General features: G+C 51.4%; 2 protein-coding genes across 4 annotated transcripts; one reads left to right on the plus strand and one right to left on the minus strand.

The window, feature by feature from the left end:
* The first annotated feature begins 796 nt into the window (after positions 1-796).
* On the plus strand, positions 797-8,411 carry SLC51B (solute carrier family 51 subunit beta). The gene is made up of 4 exons (XM_032417965.1): positions 797-1,033; positions 5,574-5,786; positions 6,706-6,796; positions 8,140-8,411. Exons 2-4 carry the CDS (start codon positions 5,690-5,692, stop codon positions 8,336-8,338), a joined length of 387 nt encoding a protein of 128 aa, XP_032273856.1. The 5' UTR covers positions 797-1,033; positions 5,574-5,689; the 3' UTR covers positions 8,339-8,411.
* Positions 8,412-8,422: 11 nt separating this feature from the next.
* Positions 8,423-21,873, minus strand: RASL12 (RAS like family 12). Of its 3 annotated transcripts, none has more exons than XM_032417962.1 (5): positions 21,625-21,873; positions 19,443-19,499; positions 13,877-13,950; positions 12,990-13,180; positions 8,423-10,334 (listed from the first exon to the last, which is right to left on the minus strand). In XM_032417962.1, the coding sequence occupies exons 1-5, from the start codon at positions 21,725-21,727 to the stop codon at positions 9,959-9,961; spliced, it is 801 nt and encodes a 266-aa protein (XP_032273853.1). In that variant the 5' UTR covers positions 21,728-21,873; the 3' UTR covers positions 8,423-9,958. The 3 variants fall into 3 exon arrangements, with proteins under 3 accessions (XP_032273853.1, XP_032273855.1, XP_032273854.1); XM_032417963.1 differs by having other exon boundaries at positions 10,012-10,330; positions 21,625-21,872; XM_032417964.1 differs by lacking the exons at positions 19,443-19,499; positions 21,625-21,873 and adding an exon at positions 19,285-19,415.
* Between the last annotated feature and the right edge of the window lie 735 nt (positions 21,874-22,608).

Below are 22,608 nucleotides of genomic sequence, written 5' to 3' on the forward strand. Positions count from 1 at the left end.
CTGTTGGCTCCTTTGTGAAATGGGAACTCCTTGCTGACCCAACTCCAAAGGTTGCTGGAGATGCAAGGAGCCAGTGGGTGGAGAAGCCCAAAGCCCAGCAACAATCAGAATCTAATGAGTCTGGCCTTGCTCTGCTTCCCCACCAAGTCCTTCCCCCTACATGATCCTGTTCAACCTAGCCTAGCCCTTAAAAAGTATTCACAAGGTCATGACCTTCACTGTGAGAAAGCACAGGCTATAAAAGGCCAGGCTTGGCTCCCTGCTCTGTGGTTAAATATTGATAATAGCAGGAAATAGTGGCCTGGGGTGGGCACACTACATACCCCCTGCAACAACGGAACACCCAGTCCAAGGGTCCTCCCCCACCCATTCCCTGGGGAGTCTAGATATTTTTTTTCTTTTTCTTTTTTTTTAAAGATTTTATTTATTTATTTGACAGAGAGAGACACAGCGAGAGAGGGAACACAAGCAGGGGGAGTGGGAGAGGGAGAAGCAGGCTTCCCGCGGAGCAGGGAGCCCGATGCAGGGCTCGATCCCAGGACCCCGGGACCATGACCTGAGCTGAAGGCAGACGTTTAACCCACTGAGCCACTCAGGCGCCCCTAGATATTTTTTATTTACTCGAGGCCAACATAAAAGAAGGAAAGCTTGGAGCTTCTGGTTCTTTGGGATCATGAAAGAAGGAAAGCTTGGAGCTCCTGGTTCTTTGGGATCGTGAAAGAAGGAAAGCTTGGAGCTCCTGGTTCTTTCAGATCCTTAAAGTTAGGTGGAGCCAGTTTGCCATCCGGGGCCGCTCATTCAAGAGGTCATTCACCCTGGAGTGACGGAGGAGGTTCCAGGCCTGGGCGTGTGCTAAGGGCAGAGCTCCCAGATGGGCCCCACTGCCACAGGCTCGTAGCACTGCCCCGCGGGTGACAGCTGTGTGGGGTGCTCAGGTGCAGAGACCATCGGGTGCTCCTTTGAGAGAAGGATCTGGAAACTAGTGCTTGCTCTCAACAGCAGATCAAGGTGGGACCCAGCAGCGGGATCCAGGGTGAGTGTCTTCCATCTCCCATGGGGATGGGTGGCTCAGGGTCTTTGGCAGGAGTGACAGTGCAGTGGCAGATGGTTAAGCCCTGTGTAAAAAGCAGGGATCTCCCAGAGGGGCCTAAGGAGACAACTAAATGCAATGTGATATCCTGGATGGGGGCTTGGAATAGGAAAAGGACATGAATGGGAAAACTAAAGCCAAATAAATCATGAAGTTTGGTTAATAATTTTTTAAAAGCAGGTGTATTAATACGATGCTCACTCTAGAAGGAACCTGGGTAAGTGCTCTAAAGGAAATGTGTCCTCTGTTCTTGTGGCATCTAACACAACCAGGGAGGGCCGACTCTCCGTTCGAGACTTGGATTCATGTTGTCATTTGGGTTTTTTGTTTGTTGGTATATGTTTATTATAACAATGTTATACAATTTAAAACAATTAACTTTTTTTTTTACCATTAATAAACAAGGATTTATTTGGAAATTTCCAAACCTGCCAGAAGTGGCACTTGCCAAGCCCTGGGGTCCACCCTCCTACCAAGCTCCAAAGGGCAAAAATGGTCCTTCCCACCTCCCCCCTCACGCCCTCCTGCCCTCCACCAAGCACGCACACACAAACCTCAGGCCCTGCCAGAGAATCGGAGTCCCCTCCGAGGAGGCTCTACCCACCTGGGCTCAAGAGGCAGCCCCCTGGCGTCCGAGGGGATGATGGAGGCCAGAGCCACTTTGCATAGATGGAGGAAAGAAAATACAGAAGGATGCACCAAACAGGGCTCCCTGAAAACCCCAACTTATACCTGTACCAAAAAAGTGGTTCCCCCCTAGAAAAGCCTGCTTCCCACATAGTGAAAATACCCAAAGAAAAGGAAAACCCAGCAGCAAGGCTGGGCTGGTAGGCGTGGCAAGAACTTTGGTTTAGGAAGGCTAGGAAGAACATGAGCTGTGTCCTCTTCCTCACCCAGCGCCCCAGACCCAGCTTGGACGCTGGCCCCAAGGGGTCGGTAAACAAAAATGCCGGCAGGCCTGGTTCTGAAATGTCTCTGTGACAATGTCGAAGTACAGCCTCCCATGGACCCACTTGGGCCTGCCTCTGCCTGCAGGGGAGCTGGGGAGTGTCTCTGGCGAACCCATTTAAAGCCAAAGTATAACGTAGGTATAAGGCTTTGGGGACCAAGCAACAAGGAATCCTAGCACTACATTTATGAAACTATAGCTGGGGAGCAGAGGGTGACAGGAGACGCCCCTCACCCCATCCTTAGCCTAAGTGTCTGTGGCCCCACATTCCACTGTGGACAGCAGCCAGCAAATTTGTACACACCTCTGATTAGTTTCAATTACACTCTGTCTTGCTCACTCCAGCTTTTTTTTTTTTTTTTACTTTATTTATTTGAGAGAGAGAGCAGGAATGGTGAGGAGAGGGAAAAGCAGACTCCCCGCTGAGCAGGGAGCCCAATGTGGGGCTCGACCCCAGGACCCTGGGATCATGACCTGAGCCAAAGGCAGACGCTTAACCAACTGAGCCACCCAGGCGCCCCTCACTGCAGCTTTATAGGAAGTTTGAAGTTGGGTAGCGTCGGTCCTCTGACTCTGCTCTTCTCCTTCAATATTGTGTTGACTATTCTGGGTCTTTTGCCCTTCCGTATAAACTTTAGAATCAGTTTGTCCATATCCATAACATAACTTGCTGGGATTTTTGATTGGTATTGCATTGGATCTACAGATCAAGTTGGGAAGAACTGCGACATCTTATCAGTTCCATTAATTAAACATCCAAAATTGGACTGTTCTCCCAAAAGGTAAATACAACATATACAAACATTAAAAAATACATGCAAATACATCAAATATATATTCAAAATATACATACATTAAAAATATAATTACATGTATTGTTTCCATGAAGGTAGTGTATACTCATGACAAATGTATACAATACAGAAATGTTCCAAGTGAACATCCCATGTGTCTAGGCTCCATTCCACTTCCCCAGAGGGAGTCAGTGTTGGGTATCTTGACCTTCACACTCTTTTCTCTGTGGATCTGGGGCAGGGGGGGTCTGCATATGTGACAGGAGTCTATGGCCAATGTTACTAATTAATCCAGATGCTCCTGCCTCTGAGACTGGACAGAAAATCACAACCCTTCTTAAGGGCTCTGGACAGACAGTTGGAGCTGGAATAGCAAATCACATAGATTAGCCATTCCTGTAACTTTGTCCTTCCATTATTCTACATATATTCGGTAAGTCATGAGTAAGTAGGTAATATGCAGCCAAGTCCCAGAAAGTCTAAAAAAGATCTTTCTCCCTGATCTTCCATCTCTATCTTGACACACAAATGATGATTCATATATAAAAAACTTAGCTCAGTATTATATTTGTGTTAAAATATTTTCCCTCAAAGTCTATAGATGCTTCTTCAGTTTTCTCAGAGCATTTAGAGCATTGACACCTCTGATGTCAATCCTTTTATTAGTACTTTGCTTTTCTGTTTGGCTGTTTGCCATGCAGCTGTTTTGGGATGTTCCTGGCTGAGCCTCCAGAGGCTATTACAGAAGGCACATCAGAGTAGGGGCCCTTGAGATCGTCTCGGGGACCCTCCTATTCTCTTTCTGCTTTTGTCATTGTTATTAGTGCCATGACGTTTTCATGATTGGTCTACTCAAAACCCTTCTCCAGTTTTATTTCTTTAGTTACTCTCATTTCCATTCCTGCTCCCTTTTTCCTCTTCCCCCCAAGATAACTATCCTAATGTGTGTAATGTGTATCTTTTTAAAAAATGTGTTTTTGTAAAATATGTATTATTTTGTGTGCATATTTTGAATTTTCATAAATGGTATGGCATACCCCCTTATGATCCTTGGGCATAATTTCTTTGGGATACACACACACACACACACACACTCGGAGCGTGTTGCTGTGTTGTGGGTTGTGTATACTTACTTTGGGTGATCTGCGCTCGAGATGGCTGCCTGTCTACACTCCCTCTGTTAGTACCTAAGGCTATAGCCCCAGAGCCTCACCAACACACAGCATTATCTACCTTCCAAACCAAGTTCATCTAATAGATGCCAAGTACTATTTCATTTTTCTTTTAATTTTCATTCTTTTTTTTTTTTTTTTTTTTTAGTTTTCAGTCTTTTGATTACCAGAGAGATTGATCATTTCTTCATGTGCTCACTAGCCTTTTGGGTTTCCTATTTTGTGAATTGCCTGTTTACATCCTTTATCTTTTATTAGGGTTCCTGTCTTTTTCTTGTTAATTTGCAAGAATTCTTTGTATACTCTAGATATCAGTCTTTTCTTGATTTTGAGTATCGTTAAGTATCTTATCCCAACTGGAAATGTGTTTGTTACTTTATTGATGGTATTCTTCATTGAACAGATAATCTTATTTTCCCTATTATTTCCTTTTCTGTTCTTCAGAGGACCCAGTGATTTGCTTAGACAAATTAACCAGAGGCAGAGCCAGATGAGGCGCCAGCTCCTTGGCCCTCAGCCCAAGGCTCACTCCCCATGGCCTGCTGTCCTCAAGCTGGGAGCCCAGAGCAGCCGGGAGAATCAGCTGCCACAGCCTGGCCCTGGCCTGGGCACAGACCTGGGCTGTATCATACAGTAGCCTCATGAGCCTACTGAGCACTTGAAATGTGACTAGTCAGAACTGAGATATGCAATACGTGTAAAATCTACACCCAATTTCAGAGACTTGGTATGAAAAATGTAAAATATCGCAACCATTTTTATATTGATTACACTGAAATGAGAATATTTGGGTTATGTTGGATTAAAGGAAATATATTGCCAAAGTTAATTGCACCTATTTCTTTTCATTTGAACGTGGATAGTGGGATGTTTTAGGTTAAGTAAAAATAGTACAGGCAGTACAAGAATATGTCAAGATTTGTGGCTGTTTGGGGACGGACTGAGGTCTGGTAAACACCGCTGAACCTGCTTTGTTTTATAGGAATGGGAACAGGCTCAAATTAAGGAAGGGATTTATCCAGGGAGCATGAGTTCAGGCTCTTGTGTGGCGCCCGGCTCTCTGGCAGGTGCTAGCAGGTACCTCTCTCTGGCATTTTCCTATTCTCAGCTCCGGGTCACAGGTATGCCCATGTCCAGGAGAGAGACTGACAGGCCTGGCCCTGGTGGGGACACAGGGGCCTGTGAGATTGGCTGCCACAGGAAAATCAATGGCGAGAGGTGGGACAACTCGCTAAGAAACCAGAGTGACGGAGGGCACTGGGCTGCAGAAGCTAGTTGGGGATGCTGGACAGGCAAAAAACGGACAATGTTCCCCGCAAGGGTCCCATAGCCCGTCAGTGACTCAATCCTCCTCACTCCCAGGTCAACGCTCTTCTCCACACATAATGAATCTTACTAAAGACTTGAATGACTCCTACTTCGATGGTTTCTGCCTCTCCAGACTCCACCTGCCCTGAGTCCCAGCCGTCTTGGTCCAGTAACTGTGTGCCAGAGGAGAGCTGGGTTTGGGCAGTAAGGGAGGTCAATCTGGGATGGGATATCTGGTCATGCTCTCTGCTTTGTTTCAGGGGTCTTCAGGGCTTTGCCCAGAGGCCGGAACCTAGGAAGCCAGGAGGGCACCTGGGGAGCCAAGAGACCTAAGGATTTCGTTGGCAGAAACGTATCCCAACCAGGAGCAGGGGGCATGGACCACAGTGAGGGGGTCATCCAAGCCCCAGCTGGTACCACGGTGCCTCAGGAACTGCTGGAAGAAATGCTTTGGTTTTTTCGGGTGGAAGATGGTAAGTGGGGGGGATCGGGGAGGGGGCATATGGGCCTCAGCACAAGGAGTGGAATCTGGCTGAAATCCCCGACACAGTTGCCTCCTCCAGTACTGGCTGCACATTTCCCCCCAAGGTGGGGACTGAGGCTGAGGGGGGTCTTAATTCCCAGAGGGGTCTGGCCTCACCGCACCCTCTTCTCAGGGCTTGGTCATTCATTTTCTTCATTTATCGGATCGGTCACAAATATTCATTAAGTTCCTTCTGCGCACCGGGCACCGTTCTCAGCAGTGGGCTTACAGTCGTGAATGAAGCACAAAAGTCTCTGCCCTCCGTGCAGCACACATTCTAATGAGAGAGAAAATCAACAAGACAAACGACTAAAATGCAGAGCATGTGGGTGATGAGCAGTATGGAGAAAAATTAAGCACAGAAAGGGAAGAGAAGGGTAGGTATCACGGTCAAGGAAGGCCTCACCAAGAAGCTGACATTTGAATAAGGGCTTGCAGGAGATGAAATGATGAGCCCCGCAGATTATGTGGGGGAAGAGCATTCCTGGTAAGGGGAACAGCAAACGCAATGGCTCCAGGGCTGGATCCTGCCTCATTTTGGTACGGTGTGGACACATCTCATTATCCAAATTCAGATTGGCCACTTTATGTATTCTCTGTTGGCAGTTGTCGGACACAGTTTCACTGCCACCCCTTCCCCCCCCCCACTTAGATTAGGGCTTCTGCAGAGCAGAAATTGCCCCTCCCCCTCCCCCACACTGGAGGTCCCGCAGGGCAGGGGCTCATCTTCGTTAGTCTCTACAACACCTGGCTCACAGCAGGGGATGACTGATGCCATGAGCTGAGTCTGAGCCCAAGCCCCAACTGCTAGTGGGCCTGAGGGGCACCCAGCCTCTCCTCAAGGCTCTGTTCTGTGTGTCCTTCCCCAGCATCTCCTTGGAATTATTCCATCTTTGCCCTGGTGGGTGTGGTGGGCGTGATAAGCTTCGTCCTCCTGGGAAGGAGCATCCAGGCAAACAGGTGAGGAGCTGGTCTGGGGGTGGTCTCTGGGGGGTGAGGGACCTGCCCTCCCAAGGGAAATCTAGGGAGCGGGCATCTAGAGGTCTTGGCTAGCCACCCTTTGGGACAGCAAAATGCAGCCTTGTAGAATTTACACTTTGGTGGGGAGCCAAGTGTAGTTTAGAGTGACAGATGCTCAGTGTGGGAGATACAGAGAGTGTGGGAGCTCAGTGGTGGGATCTGGGGCCTTCTGGGCAAAGAGAGAAAGGGAGAGTGGGCTGAGGAAGCCTTCTAGACTGAGGGACAATAGGCACCAAGCTTGAGGTGCTGGAGGAGGAGGCCTGGCCCATATGGCTGTGCAATGTGACGTGGCATGGGGATGGAGGGAGGACAAGAGGAGGGAAGGACCCAGAATGTATGGGTCCCAAGGAATTCAGGTTCTAGCTCATGGGCACTGGGGAGCCAGAGGATAGCTTTGCACAGGGACATGAAAGGTCTGTTTTAGCAAGATTAGTCTGGATGTAGGATATAAAAGGAACCAAAGGGGTGTAGCTCCTAAAAATGTGACCTTGCCTTTCTTACCCTGTCAGGAAGCATCGCCCTCAGCAAGGTCAACTCAGGGACAAAGTGGCTGTCCATGGGAGCAGCAGACACTGAGCTGCTCCCCCTGTGGCCCGAGCAGATTCTCTGGGCAGTCAGCCGTTACCACAACTGGGTTCCTCCACAATGGCCAGGAAGCCTAGGGGTACCTTGAGTAAGACCACCTTCGGAGGGAGGACACTTGGGGGAGTTACTGGAAGAAAGGCTAGGTCTTGAACACCAGCTTAAGGACATGGGCAGTGGGGAGCCACTAAAGGTGCTTGAGCTGAGGAGTGATGTGTGCACACTGGGGTTTTAGAAACATGACTGCTGTGTGTGGGCTGGTTTGGAAAAGCAAGCACCTAGAAGCAGGAAGATTAGTTAGGAACTTCCTGAAGTAGTTTGGGGATGAGGTGGATGAGGGTGGGAATGGGATAACAAGGACACAGAACCCAGAGTCAGGAGACTTAAATGCATGTCCAAGGTATGTGCATCTTTGACCTTTTTGAACCCCATTTCACCTGTAAGGGGAGCAAGGGGTGAGAATAGTTGAGCTCATGGTGGCAATGAGGATTTGCTGAGATGATACACGGACGAGAATAAGCCATTTCTCTGCCAAAAGAACACCAAACTATCTGGGCTTTCTCCCCTAACAGTTCCCAGGACTGCCTACTGGATTTTCCCCTCCAACCCGCTAATCTACTTGGGAGACCCAGTCTTGCCCCCAATCACTCAGTACCCCAGCTCAGGGAACCCAGATTCAACAGTGTTTTCTCTCCTCCCAGAAATCAAAAACTCCTGGGGAAAAACAAACCAGAACTCCAAGACTTGGCTGAGGCTGAAACCAGAGATGACAATAACCTGAACATCCTAAGAGAGACTTTGCTCTCAGAAAAGCACAATTTAGCCCAGGTGGCAATTGAGTTAAAAGAGGCAGATGCGCCACTAGCTCTCCTTCCAGACCCACAAGAATCGGAGACCTAGTAAGAGTTCAGAGCCCTGCCCCATGTTGCCAGCAGATAAGATGAACGAACTGCAATCAAACTAATATTCTGTTATGGGGGAAAAAACCACTTTTTATTAAAAGGTTTCTGGAAGTGGGCATTTAGAATTGCATAGTTTGTTCGAACGGCCGTGTTCCAACACAAGCGGCTTGGAGCAGGAGCGAGAAATCCATAGTCGGCCTGTGGGTCAGGAAGCCTGGCTAGGACTCCTCGTGTGCTCTTGAGGAGTTCACAGCCTCCCTCTCACCTCAGCTTCTCCATCCACAGAATGGGGCTGAAGGCCGGGTTAGAACTGTTGTTCCTAATCCAAGGTCCTGGAATTGCCAAGAGCAGGATTCCGGGCTCAGAATCCCCTTCACATCCCTTTGCTCCTAGCAGAGCCCTCTCCTTTACCTGCGTATCTGCTGAGGGCCCACGAGAGACTTCCTTTGGGCCAGGGGCCCCAAGGTAAAGAGAGGTGTGGAACTGTGGAACTCCCTGTGGAGTTCTGGAAAACTGTGGAACTCCCTGTGCTGACAATGGGATCCCAAGAGAGTGTCCTGATCCTGTGTCTGAGCCACAGTGTTGTATCAGCTGCGGTGGTGACCCCAAATAATTTATGCAAAAAATTGCTTTCTGAACCCCAAATGCCTTAGCTTCTATCTTTCAAAAGTGGACTTAGAACACTCAGACCCACTGTCGAAGGTACTGGGTCCTGCTACACTAGACTACAGACGGCCTACTGTGTTTCCACCTACGAGCCTCAGGCCGGCAAACAGTGCCCACTGGGTGAGTGATACCCCCAGTTGTAGGCTCCCGGGAGTCCTGGGGGCTGGTCACTAGAGAGAATGACTTTGTTCTGCAGCTCTGATCATTAAACTTCAGGAGGCTGGTCCTGAGGGTCTGTGGAGAGAGTCCTGAATTTAAGATGGGAAAATAAGGGGGCACTGTCTCCTGGGGGAAAAAACATCGGAGGCTCCTTATCCCAGATGATCCAGAGCCCCCAGTCCTCACCGAAAGGTAAAGTACTGGAAATAGCCCTTCCTGGGAATTTTGCTTCTCACAGCCTGTCCCGTAGGATTATTTAAACTGTGGGGTTTGTTGCCTGGGGCTTCTGTGAAGTCAGAGGACAGCAGGAGGGCCAGGCTCAAGGTGCCTCCCCCCAACTTGTAGCCGCTCTGTCCTTCCCGTCCACCAGATGGTGCTATGACCTCAGGGTTGCTCCTGCGGCATGTTCTCGGGCCTACACTTAGGGACCATCCAGAGCTGTCCCCTAGGGGCCACATCTGGCCTGGCTGCAGCTGGAGCAGGAAGGAGTCATGGCACCACGATGGACACTGCAACTTCCTTCCACTTGAGGCTGACCCCAGGTCTCTGGGTTGTCTCAGTGGCTATTTCCCTTCAGGGTCAGGGAATGCAGTGGCTACCATGGAAACCAAGGCCTGGAGCAAGGAAGAGCAGCGTTCCTGCCTGTCCCTCCAGCTCACACAGTGAACTGGGTGTCCGGGACACTACTTGGTGCTGGAAGAGGGGTCAACTGTCCGCCAGAGGGCCGGGGCTATTGCTCCGTCAGAGGGAAAGCCCCGGCCAGCTGCTGAGTCCGGGATCCGGAGGGGTGCCCTCAGAAGATCTTGAAGCCCTTCAACAGGGTCAGGGTGGGCGCCTTGCGCTTGCTCTGGGCCCGGGATGACTTCACAGTGACCAGCTTGGCCTGGGCCACGGCAGGCATCTCCTTCAGGCTGACGGTGGAAAGCGTGCTGAAGGTACAGCTGGCCAGGCCATGCCGGGCGGTGAGCGGAGCCTGGTGGGGCAGGGCCCTCTCCTCGGAGATGAAGAGGGGCCGGGGCAGGGAATGCTTCTCCAGCTCCCGCCGCGCCTCCCGCACGGCCTCGTGGAAGACATGCTGCACGTGCTCAAAGTCCAGGCAGGCCGAGACCTCGAAAAACAGGCACCCGAACTTGCCCGCCAAGGCGGCGCCCTCTGCCTTGGTGACCTGCCTGGTGGGGAAGCAGGGCGAGGCAGGGTCAGGAGCGAGCGTCCAAGTCGGGGAGGCCCGCGCCTACGCTCGTTTCCCCACTCACGGGCTTGGTGACCTGCAGTCATCTCGTGAGTACAATGGGATAATGACATCTGCCCCGCAGGGTTGTTAAAAGAATTAAGAAAGTCCATTTGTATCGTGTGCCTGGTGTATTACCTGGCACAGAGTCTGTGCTCGATAAATGGTGGCTGATGTCTCCAAAGCAGAATCTAGGAACAAAGCGTGGGCAAGGGAGCAGCTTACTGGCTAGACCCTGCTTGTGGCTGGAAGAAGATGGTCATTCCCAGCCCTGCCTTCCTCTAGGCCAGCATGGGTCCTTGGTCAGGAAATGAGCCACCCTCAGCCCCAGCCTGTGGGATCAGCTCCAGAGAAAGGCAGTGGTCTGGACGGAAAGGTGTGAGACCACAGAGGAGGGGAGGGTGAGGCGCCTCGGGATGCCTGTGGTTGGCAGAGTTCTGGGGCTCATGCGGAGAGTTGCCTGCTCGTCCAAGGGAGGGGCCGGGGAGAGCAAGGGTGACATTTCATGGGAAGGAGGGAGAGAACGGGAGAGAGAACAACGCCTATTGTCAGCTTCGTCCTATACCCTCTTTCCTGACGGGATCGACTATTTAACTGGGGAGGTCCTTGAAGCTTCTGGCCTGAAAGCCATGGGAATCAAGGTGAGAGGAAAAAGACCAGCTCTTGGGTCGGTCAGATGTCCAGAAGAAGGAAGGGGTGGGGGTACCTGAGGTTTTGAGGCCAAGGTTCCACTGGCTGAATCTTGGCGACCACCTTGCGCTGCCATTCCTGGGGACAGTGGCACAGCCCATGAGACCAGTGGGTAGTGATGTGAAGAGGTTTCTGAGCCAAGGTTAATTTGGCAAGAGCAGGGGGGCTGGCAGTGGGCTAGCTGCCCGGGGGGAGTATCAGACAGAGAGTGACTGGGACAAAAAGGGCCAGGGGCAGAGCATCTAGACTCCCCACCCAGGGCTGGTGTCCTGTCTGTAAGCTGTTTCCTGAGGAACCGTTCTGAAGGAACACTTGATATTATTTGCTTTTATGACAAGCTTGAGTCTAAAAATTTCTCATTGTGCGGGCTTGAATTCATGAATTTTCAGAAACTAGCACCCCATGCATGCATACATGTGTGTGAATGGGGGACACACGCATGTCACATGATCCTCTCTTGTTCAGCTGCAGCCTGGTGACAATTTTATCAGCGATTTGGGAACCACTCTCACCCACAATTTACCATGCTCTAACCCACAATTTACCACGTAGCTGCAAGACAGTCCTGGGAGATACACCAATGCTCAGCTACAAGACTGACTGTGCATCAAATCCTGATCCACTACCAGACTGGATCAAAGAAGGAAATGAGGGTAAATGGCCACAACTTTCCTTCGTGAACTGAAGCTGCTCTGGCTGAGCCCCATAATCTTTGTTATTTGCTCCCCAACCATTTTTAGACAATCCCTGCGGCAGAGACTGGGATCAAAACAGTGGTCTAGTTTTTCCCCTCATACTGAAGATGGATTTACCGCAATTCAGTCTTCTGACCCCTCTTCCAGGCATCGTGGGCTCTGATTCCTCAAAAACCACCTTTCGGTTTTAAGATCACACAACTTCCTTCATTCCCCGGGATGGAATTTGTCTTTGTCTGAGGGCTTGATGGCCTTTGAAGGCTCCTACAGTGGCCCCTCTTCATGAGACTGCACCTCCCTTTCCCACTGCCCTTCTGATTTGTTCTGCACCAAAGGTCCCTTCCTGGCTTATCCCAGCCAATGGGCCTTTGGGGTCTGGGGAAGCAGGAGTGACTGGCCATGAACAGGGAGGGACAGATGGAAGATGGGTGGAAGGCACCAGACGTTGAAGGTGGACAGGCCACATAGGACAAATGTCAGTGTTGGGACAAGGGCAGTGGGATTACTCAAGTGGGAGTGTCATGCTTTCAGGGGCCAGGCAAGCAACTCGAATGTATGGAGAGAGTGGTGGAAAGCCATGGAGAGTGGTAAGGCCTGAGTCAGCTGGAGAGGGCATACCCCTCCTCAAAGCATTCCAATTCCAGGTCTTTTAAAATACTGTGCTCGCCAAGCAAAATGCTGCAGTATTTGCTGGTAATCTGCCCCCTGGCCCAGTCTGTGACCTCTAATTCAAGTCCAGCCCGTTCTAAGAGAAGCTGCCCTCAGCACCGCCAATGGTTGGAGTGAGTGTGGGGCCATGCTTGGGTGAGATGAGAGCTGGTTGGACCAGACCAGACACTTGACTCAAGGAGCCAATCACAGCCTTTCTTCTCAGAACTGGAATTGGGCACTGAATAATAACCAGCCAGCTATGGGGAGTGAGGATGGAACCTCATATAGACAGGCAAGAGAGGGTGAGGCTGAGAGAGACCACAAAGCCCCATGAGGATGGAAGCAGTGGCTTTTCTGACTTTTAGGGTCCAACCCGTGTGGGCCAGAAGCTCTTCCCTTCCTGCCCTGGCCTGTCTGGAAGGCCACACACACTGTACTCTTTAACCCAAGTTCGCAGGGATTACTTTCCTTAGCAGCCCAATAATCCCCGATGATGACACACAGCCTTTCCAAATGAGGCCAGTGGGCTCCAGCGAGGAGGACACACCGCCCGCGCTCACCTGTACTGGGCCATGTCCAGCTTGTTGCCTAGCAGCAGGGCAGGGGAGCTGCGCTGGGTCTCCTTGGCGTGCAAAGCGAGCAGCTCCAGGTAGCTGCTGCTGTCCTTGAAACTCTGGCGGCTGTCCATGCTGTACACCACCAGGAACGCGTGGGCCCAGTTCAGGTAGCGCTCACAGTTCCTGGGGGTGTCCTGGGCGAAGGAGGGAAGCCTCGCTGGGGGTAAAGGCCTTCACCTGAGCTGCTCCATCCCACCTCCCCACTCCCTGGGTCTTTGTATACTGTTCCCCAGCAGGGCCCTTTTCAAAGGGGCACTTGAGTGTGGATTTGGCTTGGTGTGAAAGGAGGCATTGTCTCGGGAGCCTCACTCCCACCACCCAGCCAGAGGCTCGGAGACCTTGGCCTCTGGGGCACAGAGCGAAGACTCTGGCATGGCTGCTAAGAGACCCGGCTGTCCCTGGGCACTGCTGGTTTGGGGTCAGGTTGATGGTGCCCCTGGGCTTCTGAGAATAATTGGTATCCAGTCCTGGCAGGGGGTGGTGAGAACAAAGGGGGAATGTGTGTACTGAGGGGACCTGGGCCAGGGGGGGCCTCTGCATAAAAGTGTGTGCCCCATCTCCGTATATGCATGAGCATCAAATCCCAAAACAGAGGATCTCAGAGCTGACGCCAGCAACCATCAGGTCTCCCCAGGCCTCGTCCCATCCCTTCTCCCTTGGCAAATGAAAAGATTCAGGTCCAGAGAGGTCAGTGCCTCATTCAGGGTCACATAGCAAACTAGAGCTTAACAAGTTTGCAAATTCCCATCTGAGGCCTCCACTCTGGGAGCAGGACTTCTCAGGAGGGTGCACTGACTCTCAGCTCTCCATGGGTAATGGGGGTAATTTACCAGGTCTGCAGTATCCATGACCCTCAGGTGGACAGGCTGGTGGTCCACTGTCTCCTCGGAGCTGTAGGTGTCCTCTGCAACAGATGGTCAGCCAGGTCAGAGGCAGGCCAGGCCACTCAGTGGCAGACTGGGTCTGAGTCCTAGCCTCCCTGTGCTAGACCCTGGGAGATCTATTCTGGGGCTGGCTGAGTTGGGACAAACTGGAAAGGCCTCGGCTCTCACCCAAATGGAGGACACAGACAGAACCTCCCACCCAGGAGATGCTGCTCTACCTGTCAGGGCTCACAGCATAAGAGGTCAGTCACAGAACACGCCACAGGGGATGGGATTGTGTTCTGGGTCCACCCACCAAGCCTCCAGGATGGAGTGTGCGGCCCACGGGCTTGGTTAGCAGCAGAGGCCTCTGGAGTTGCACTGCCAGCCCATCCCTCCCAAACCCCAAGCTTCCCCGCCCTCTTCCCTCTGACCACAGTACCCGGCCCGCAGGAAGCCCCCAGTGGGAGAAGGGATGGGGAAAGAAAAGCACACAACATATGGTGGGGTGTGTGTGTGTGTGTGTGCACGTGCAACTCCATTCAGAGGTCCCTAAGAAGGTTTACAAATAATCCTTATCAAAATAATAGCAGAGGACTCTAGTGTAGTCGAATATTTTAGGTTGGACATGTGGAATCACACCCAACTTCAGCTACCTTTTAGCCATGTGACTTGGCCACGTCATTGCTGTTCTTTTGAGAATCTGTTTCCTCCCTTTACGATGGGGATAACATGGGGCACCTGGGTGGCTCAGTCGGTTGAGCATCCGACTCTTGATTTCGGCTCAGGTTGTGATCTCGGGGTCCTGGGATCAAGCCCCGCTTTGGGCTCCACGCTCAGCGTGGAGTCAGCTTATCCCACTCCCTCTGCTCCTCCCCCCTGCTCTCTCTCTTTCAAATAAATAAAATTTTTTTTTTAAAAAAAAGTAAAATAGGGATAACATGATAACACTGGCTAAAAGTTTTCCAGATTTTACTCTGTGCCAGGCACTGTGCTAACGCTTGTCCCCGCACCCTCACAGGGCTGTGTGAGGACTGGATGGGCCCCTAGGCATGGGGCCTGGCCCACCATAAATGCCTGGTAAAGGACAGTGGGGATTGCGGTGCTCCGAAGTTTACAGGGCAGGTTCACATTCCTAGGTGATTTTTTTTTTCTTTTGAAATCATTTTAGACTCATGCGGATATTGCAAAATAGTACAGAGAGTTCCTGTGTGCCTTTCCCTCTGCTCCCAGCAATGTTAACACCTTACATAACCATAGCACAGTGATCAAAAGCAGGAAATGGACATTGGTAGCATACTATGAACAAACTACTGACCTTATTTGGATTTCATGAGTTTTCACCTTTTTTTTTTTTTTTTTTTTTGGTTCTCATGACCTCAAACCTGAGAAAGCACAAGTGGCCAGGCATGCAAAGAGGACCTCATTGTCATATTGGCCATCATTCTCCCTATCTCCAACCTCCCCCTATGCCACTGGCCCATGTGTGTGAGTGCACTTGGCCATCACCTTTCCCTGGGTGCCCCAGGTGACCCCAAAGAAGACCTCTCTGGGCAGAACTGGGGCTCTCTCTGCCTTCCTCCACCATCCGCCCCCAACCCTGGCTGAGTTCACAACCACTTGTCTCTGAGAGCCCCTGGCAGTCAAGCCAGGCCTGGACACATGCCAGGTCCACTAGCAGCCAGCAGGAATCACAGACAGCTCCCATCCCCAGCCTGTTTGGGGACGTGGATAAATAGCTGCTCTTATTCAAAGACAAAAAAAAAAAAAAAAAAAAAATCTAATGGAAAATATGCCCCAAACATTTAACTATATTTGGTACAAGAGGAGCTGCCCCTAGATGCCTACATCTTGTTCAGATTTTTCTTTATTTTTCTGCCAAAGTTGCCTGATGCACCCCTTTTAGTTGCTCCACACCCCCTTCCCCCACCCCCAAACAGGCACTGCGTCCTCAGTCCAACAAAAAATATTAGCCCAACGTTGGTCTCCTGGGGTTCCTCACAGCAAACAGCCTTTCAAGGTTACTGTTAGCTCCGCTGTAGAGAGATGAAACCCAGAGGAGGAGAGAACTTACCCACTGCCACACAGCACCCCATCAGTGGAAGGAATGTGAACTCGAGTCTTCTCACCTGGGCTACCTCTCCGTGGGGACCCCCTCACCCTCTGCTCAGGGGCCCAGCTGACCCTCCAGCTCTATCTGGGCAGAGTGCAGGGGAAGAGCAGAAGCCCCAGTCTAGGTGTGGCACACGCGTGGGTGAACTGGGGGAAGCCTCGCAGATCAGTTTTATCCAGCTGCCTCCCCCTTGGCAAGTGAGGTGACTGGAGATGGGGGGGGTCCTTTCCAAGTTACAGGAATGTCCTGGCGTCTCATCACCAAGTCCTGCTCTCCAGGGCATTCTGGGGTCCTTAACCACATAGGTTTCATAACTCCTACTTCTAAATAATATTCTGAGGACTTCCATGCTGAGAGAAGATTCTTTTCACAAACTATTTTCCCCTGATTTATGCAATGATAATCTTTTTAAAGGTGGTAAAGGTGCTCTGATCAGAGTGTGTGTAGGATGATGCCTCAGAAATGGTGTCCATTTCCTTGCTGGAGCAGGATGAGGGCAAGAGGGGTGAGAAGCCGTCATTCTGCCCTGGGCAAGCCAGGCAAGGTGCCCGCAGCTCCTCTGTGAAGGGATGCTCTCCTGGGGGCCCCTGCCCCTTCCTGGAGCGCCCAGCACAGGCATAGCCTTTCCATAGACACTGATTCTCTTAGCTCCTACCAGCTCTCCCAGCCACAACCCTTACTCAGACAGAGCACAGGCTATTGGCCCCATCTTCCAGATGGGGAAATGGAGGCTCAGAGACACAGTGCCATACAGACCTCTGATTCCAGGCCCTCTAGGGCATAAGGCTGCCCTTACGAGAAAGCTGCTGGAGTGGTACCCATCTTCCTTTGTACCTGAGGTTTTCCGTAGGCAAATCACTGAGCCCTCTGTGCCTCAATATCTTTACCTGTAAAATGGGGATAATAGCTGGAACTCTTCTTTAAAGGTTAGTACTAAAACCAAAATTCAATCTCATGTTTAAGAGCATGGGTCAGCTTGGGGTGTTGTGCCTCGTACCGCACTCCATGCTAGAAATGGGAATGAATAACGCAGGTCTCCACACTCAAGAAGCTCACTCAGGGTTCAAAGAAGAGCTTTGAAAAGAGAAGGAGCTGTTTTATATGTCCCGGTGGCTAGCTCTCCCCTTGGATGCTCAGACTTTTCTCCACAGAAAGAAAGCCTCCGGTCCCGGAGTCCCCACTATTGCTGTGGCCAGCCATGGGATAGTGGCTGGAATGTTCAGACGGTAAGGCAGAACTCCCAAGGAGTGGCACTGGCCTCCCAGAATGCTGAAGGAGAGTGTCTGGTCATCTCTCCAGCTGACAGGCTCTCAGACCAGGGCAACTGACCGCCGTGGAGCTGTTGCCCGCCCCCCCCGGACAGCGTGACCACGCATTCCACTATCAGGTCAGAACTCCAAAATTACTCAATCAGGAAGTCCAAACCACCCCTGCACTAGGCTATTCTGGGGGGACCCTGCAAGAAGGGTAGGGATTGGGGGTAGGGAGAAAGACACTTGGAGGCAAGCTGCCAGAGAAAATGCAGGATGACCATTTAAATTTGAATTTCAGAGAAACAGCTAATATTTTTTAGTGTAAGTATTCCCCACCTGAGCTAGGCAGAATTTGTCTTTTGAGGAACCATCCTTGGAAATCTCCATTTTTCCTTCCCAGACACCCCTCCTTGTATGCCTTTCCTTCCTACCTCCTCCCCGTCTTCAATTCCCCCACTCCGTCTGATTTCATGTTCTGGCCTCTCTCAACGCCTCCCCTAGCCAGCACACAATTACACCCTGTGTCCCGCTCCTGTGCTAATCAAATGGGGTCCCCTCAGACCTGCTGTGTGACCCTGGCCTGGAAGCCTCAGCTCCTTAGGCCTAATTCTTCCTCTGTAGCACCAAGGGGTTGGGTTAGAGTACAGGTGGTCAAACCAAGCTCTGAGAAACAAACTCCTTAGGGACTGTCAGTGAATCAGCTGCCCGGTACTCTTGACTTAACCAGGGGACCCCCCCCCTCTGTTTTCTCTGTTTGACACCGTGAGGTTCTATTTAAGATCACCTGGGAAGAAGGGCTTCTGCTACTTAGGGAAAAAATTCTAAATAGCCCTGAGGTCCCTTTCTGCTCCGACACCGGGATTCAATATTCCAGCCTGAACTGAGGGCTCCAACGGGCTCAGGGGAGGTGTCACAGCGCGTCCCATCAGAGGCCTACTGCAGGCAATGTTGTACTGTGGAGTTTCCAGTCTGTGCCCCATAGCCCTGCGTTTCCTGGGAGGGCCCCCAGGGGGTCCCACAAATGCTTTATTTAATTCTTATGAATGGAAAAAAACAATCCAAGACTGTAACTCCCCTTTCCAAAAGGCTAAGCATATCCAGACACTCCTCCTCATTCCTCCTACTGTTAGCTGTTTCTCTGAAATTCAAATTTAAATGGTCATCCTGTATTTTCTCTGGCAGCCTGCCTCCAGTATTTTTCTCAGGAATAGTTTACAATAAACAAACGTTATAAATGTAAACTTTAAGGAAAGAGGAAGGAGGGGCGCCTGGGGGGCTCAGTTGGTTGGGCCTCCAACTCTGGATTTCAGCTCAGGTCATGTCGGGGTCCTGGGATTGAGCCCCGAATCAGGCTCTGTGCTCAGCAGGGAGTCAGTTTCTCCCTCTGCCTTTCCCCCTGCTTGTTCGTTCTCTCTCTCTCTCTCTCTCAAATAAAATCTTAAAAAAGAAAAAAGAGGAAGGAAAACTGAACATGCATTGAATGTCTACTGTAGATCAGATACTAGGATAAATTTTTCACATGTGTTATTTCTTTAATGCTCACAGTAATTTTCTGAGATAGGTATCTTTATGCCCATTTTACAGATGAGGAAACAGAAGCTCAGAGAGATTAGGTTATTGCTTCAAGTTTGCACAGGCAGTAAGTGGCAGAGCTAGGGTTCAAACTTAGCTCTGATAACAGAGCATCCTTTCTTCCAATATACCATGATATCGCTGTAGAATAAGACAAGTTTTCTTGTGTGGTTCAAAAATGGGTCAGAAGCCAGTACCACTAAAGAATTTCTCTCAAGTGTTTTGTCCAGCTTTTTTGGAAAAGTACATTGAGTGGCCATTTTGAAGAATAACACTTAATGGTTATAGACGTTCTGCTATTTTTTTTTTTTTTTTTAAGTCTCACCATACCTCATATTTTAGGACAAATCAGCCTCTCGGTTCTCTTAATTAAGCCACTCCCCCAACCCCAGTTGTCTGGAGTGGGCTGTGGAAGGATGTCTTTCTGGCACTTACACCATTTTGTCCCATGGGCTGAGTCATCCTGGTGGCGCCTCCCCTCTGCCCTCAGATGATGGATCCTAGTCAGGCCTGGGCCCACCACAGTGTAGGCATGTGTGTTGCGGGGGATCCAAGTGGGACACAGTAGGAGGAATGAGGAGGAGTGGTTCCTTACCCAAGTTGGGGTCATACTCGCTGATAAACCTCCTGGTCAGAAACTTCACGGTCAGAGCTGCAGGAAGCAGAAAGAAGTTGGCTCAGTCTCCCCCTGCCGCATCTGGCTGCTGGCCCTGGAGGTTGCCCCTCTCATTTTAGGGAGGTCTTATCTAGCCTCTGTGACTCCTGGCTGACACTAAGCTCAGTTCTCTGGGGGAATGAGTCTGGGAGCTGAGGAGTTGGTTTGAGAAGCTCAGCAAAAACCAGAAATATGGGGAACCATGCCCCTCCAGTTGCATCCTAGCATTTTTTTTTTTTTTTTTTTTACGGCGAGAAAAGCCATGAGAGGCAAGCCTAAGGGGTGTTTATAAAGACCTGAACTGGGGGCACCTGGGTGGCTCAGTCGGTTAAGTGTCTGCCTTCGGCTCAGATCGTGATCTCTGGATCCTGGGATAGAGCCCTCAGTCGGGCTCAGCAGGGAGTCTGCTTCTCCCTCTGCTCTTCCCCCTGCTTATGCTCTCTCTCATTCTCTCTCAAATAAATAAATAAAATCTTAAAAAAAAAATACTCAAACTGAGGGGTCCAGGACTCATGTTACCTTAGGGTGAGCCTGGTGAAACTCAAACTGAAGGGAGATATTCCCCACCCTGGTCAAGTCATGAAGATTCTGAAATGTGGGGCATCTATTCCAGTTTTGGCTATAAGCCAAAGAATAAGAGCTGAGTTGATCAGTCTGTGATCCCTGGGAGGAGTATGAACACTCACGTCCCAAGTAAACACCCTCCAGTCCTTGGTCCCCTTTGTCTCAAGTCTTGACTCTGTCTTGGGCCTCAGGGGTGTCCCGAAGAATGTAAAACCTAAAATGAAGCTCTCCCCAGGTGGAATTCATTAATAGAACTCTGATTTTGTTCAGAATTTAGCCACATAGAGCCCAGGGCCAGCCAACTATTATGCTGGACTCTTAAAAAGTAATGTGATATTTTAAAGAAAATCCTTAAAATTCTTTCCCAGAATTCCTAACAGTGTCATTTTGCAAACTACTACCCAGGGAATACATACTTTAAAATTTAACTTCCTTCATTCGTGTAGTCACTGGCTAAACTGTACCAGTGACAGACTACAGACACAATTTGATTTTCAAAGGGAAGAGGGCAAATCTTTTCTGTAGGAAAACATGATTCAGAGTCCCCTCTCTGAGTCAGGGCGCTGGTTTCAGAAGTGGAGAGTAGGATCCCAGCGAGTCTCAAAGAACACTCCGGGGGAGGAAACTCCTAGCTAACAGCCCATGTTGGCCAGTCACTAATGGCAGTAACTGTAACACAGCCGGCCGAGGAGCCCCCTCTGCCGTCCTACCTTCAGCCCCCTGGTACTGTGAGTGGCAGGGGGGCAGGGGTGAACCCTTTCTCCAGGTCTCTGCCTGTGGTGACATCCTCCCCCCCTACCCACCTGGGCTCCACCTGGGTGAGAGCTGCCAGGAGTGGTTAAAGCAGAGTTCAGAGTTGGCAGAAAGGATCTCAGTGGCAACCCAAGATCTTGGTTCATCAAGAACAAGTCCCAGGCGCCTGGGACCATAGTCCAATGTGTTTCCAGAAAGTCACAAGAGGGGTCTGACTTGAAACAAATACGTTTGATAAGAATGCACACTTTGTTCTATCCCAGGGAATTGGGGTGAGCCCCTCCCTGGAAAATCCCAGTAGCCCAGTGACCTCTACCACCTCCCTTCATCCCCAGCCTAAACTGAGGAATAACAAGGCTGTGACTAAGCTCAAAGGGGCCTGGGCTGAAGATTAGTGCCTAACAGGTCCCTTTGGTGCTAGTCACCAGAGCTGACTGCTGGCCCCAGGGAGAGGAGATGGAAGGCCCTGAACAGCAAGGGAGAGATCAGCAGAGGACCAGGAGACACAGAGACAGGCAGAGGGGAGAGATACGTAGTGTCACAGACACAGAAGGAAAGACAGGTGAGGAACCCAAGACAGATGAGAGATGGAGGAGCTGAGGACAAACTAGAGAGAGAGCCAAGCAACAGAGAAAATGAGGCAGAGAAGAAAATCACGCTGTCTGACCCAACCCACCTGGGTGCAGGAAGCCCCCAAAGTCAGTGGGGGAGCCTGCCTGCAAACAAGTCCACAGCGTCCACACCCGCTCCCTGTCTCTCGGGTCCCAGCCCAACCCCTTCCCTTCCGCCCCCCCACCCAACTCACCCGACTTGCCGGCCCCGCGACGCCCCAGGATGGCCAGATTAACCTCGAGTGGCGCGCTCTGCGGCCCGCTGCCCGCGCGGGGTTTCCCGAACACCGAGGACATGGCGACGCTGCCGAGAGGGACACCGGTCCTCGGGAGAAGGGCCCCGAGCAGCGTGTCAGTCCGTCGGGGCCCTGCAGAACGAGCCGTGGGCTCCCCCCGCGCTCGCGGGCTCGGCCCCTTCGATGTCCGTGCCCGGGCCCGGCGTCGAGCGCCAAGCGGGCTGCGTTCCCGCGGCCCGGCCCAGCCCGGCGGGGAGGAGGAGCCGGTGGAGGCCGGCGGGCGGGGCCGCCCCGAGAGCCGCCGCACTCCTTGTAAGGGCTGCGGGAGCCCCCCGCGGGGCCCGCTCACCCCGCTCCCCACGCTGGGAGGGAGCTGCGGGCCGGCCGCGCACCCCACACCTGGGCGCCGCCTCGAGGGCCGGACGCTGTCACCGCCCGGATCGCCCCCGGACCCTGCAGGGAAGGACTCGCACGGGGAGAGGGAGGCCCGGGGTAGGGGGCTAGAGGGGAAGGATGTTTCCAGCCTTGTCTAAGCCTCCGCTCAATCTCTTCCCACCTGCAAGAAAATCCACTCCTTCCTTTGTTCTACAGAGCAGGCCCTGCCTCCTCCTCCGGGAAGCCTGCCTTTTTCAACTCCCAGCCTTGCCCTTTCTCTAGGTCACGGTCACAGCCAGCTCAGCCTTGGCACACAACTTCCCCCACCACATTACCCTGCCCTTCGGTATGGGGACTCTCAGGCATCATTGCAACCCCCAAGGCAGAACCCTGGCTCCTGGGAAGGAGCCTTAACCAACATTTCATGTTCAGTATGGGTCCAGCTTCAAGAAACTTAACCCATCTTGGATTATGGTTTTCTCCCTGATGGGAGCTAATGAGTTGCATGTGTTTGGCGCCTAGTGTGTAAATGGGGCATTTTATTCTAAACGCTGGCATTCTCTCTTG

This window comes from Phoca vitulina, unplaced genomic scaffold (assembly GCF_004348235.1).
Source record: "Phoca vitulina isolate PV1807 unplaced genomic scaffold, GSC_HSeal_1.0 scaffold20, whole genome shotgun sequence".
In the NCBI taxonomy this organism is placed as follows: domain Eukaryota; kingdom Metazoa; phylum Chordata; class Mammalia; order Carnivora; family Phocidae; genus Phoca; species Phoca vitulina.

Bases quoted from the DNA above. Each gene is read 5' to 3' on its own strand.
- SLC51B (XM_032417965.1), top strand. From the start codon at position 5,690: ATGGACCACAGTGAGGGGGTCATCCAAGCCCCAGCTGGTACCACGGTG. The intron at 5,787-6,705 runs GTAAGTGGGGGG...GTCCTTCCCCAG, and splicing joins GTTTTTTCGGGTGGAAGATG to CATCTCCTTGGAATTATTCC. The intron at 6,797-8,139 runs GTGAGGAGCTGG...CTCTCCTCCCAG, and splicing joins AGGAGCATCCAGGCAAACAG to AAATCAAAAACTCCTGGGGA.
- RASL12 (XM_032417962.1), bottom strand. From the start codon at position 21,727: ATGTCCTCGGTGTTCGGGAAACCCCGCGCGGGCAGCGGGCCGCAGAGC. The intron at 19,500-21,624 runs GTGAGTTGGGTG...TGCTTCCTGCAG, and splicing joins TCGCGGGGCCGGCAAGTCGG to CTCTGACCGTGAAGTTTCTG. The intron at 13,181-13,876 runs GTAAATTACCCC...TCCTTCGCCCAG, and splicing joins TCATGGATACTGCAGACCTG to GACACCCCCAGGAACTGTGA.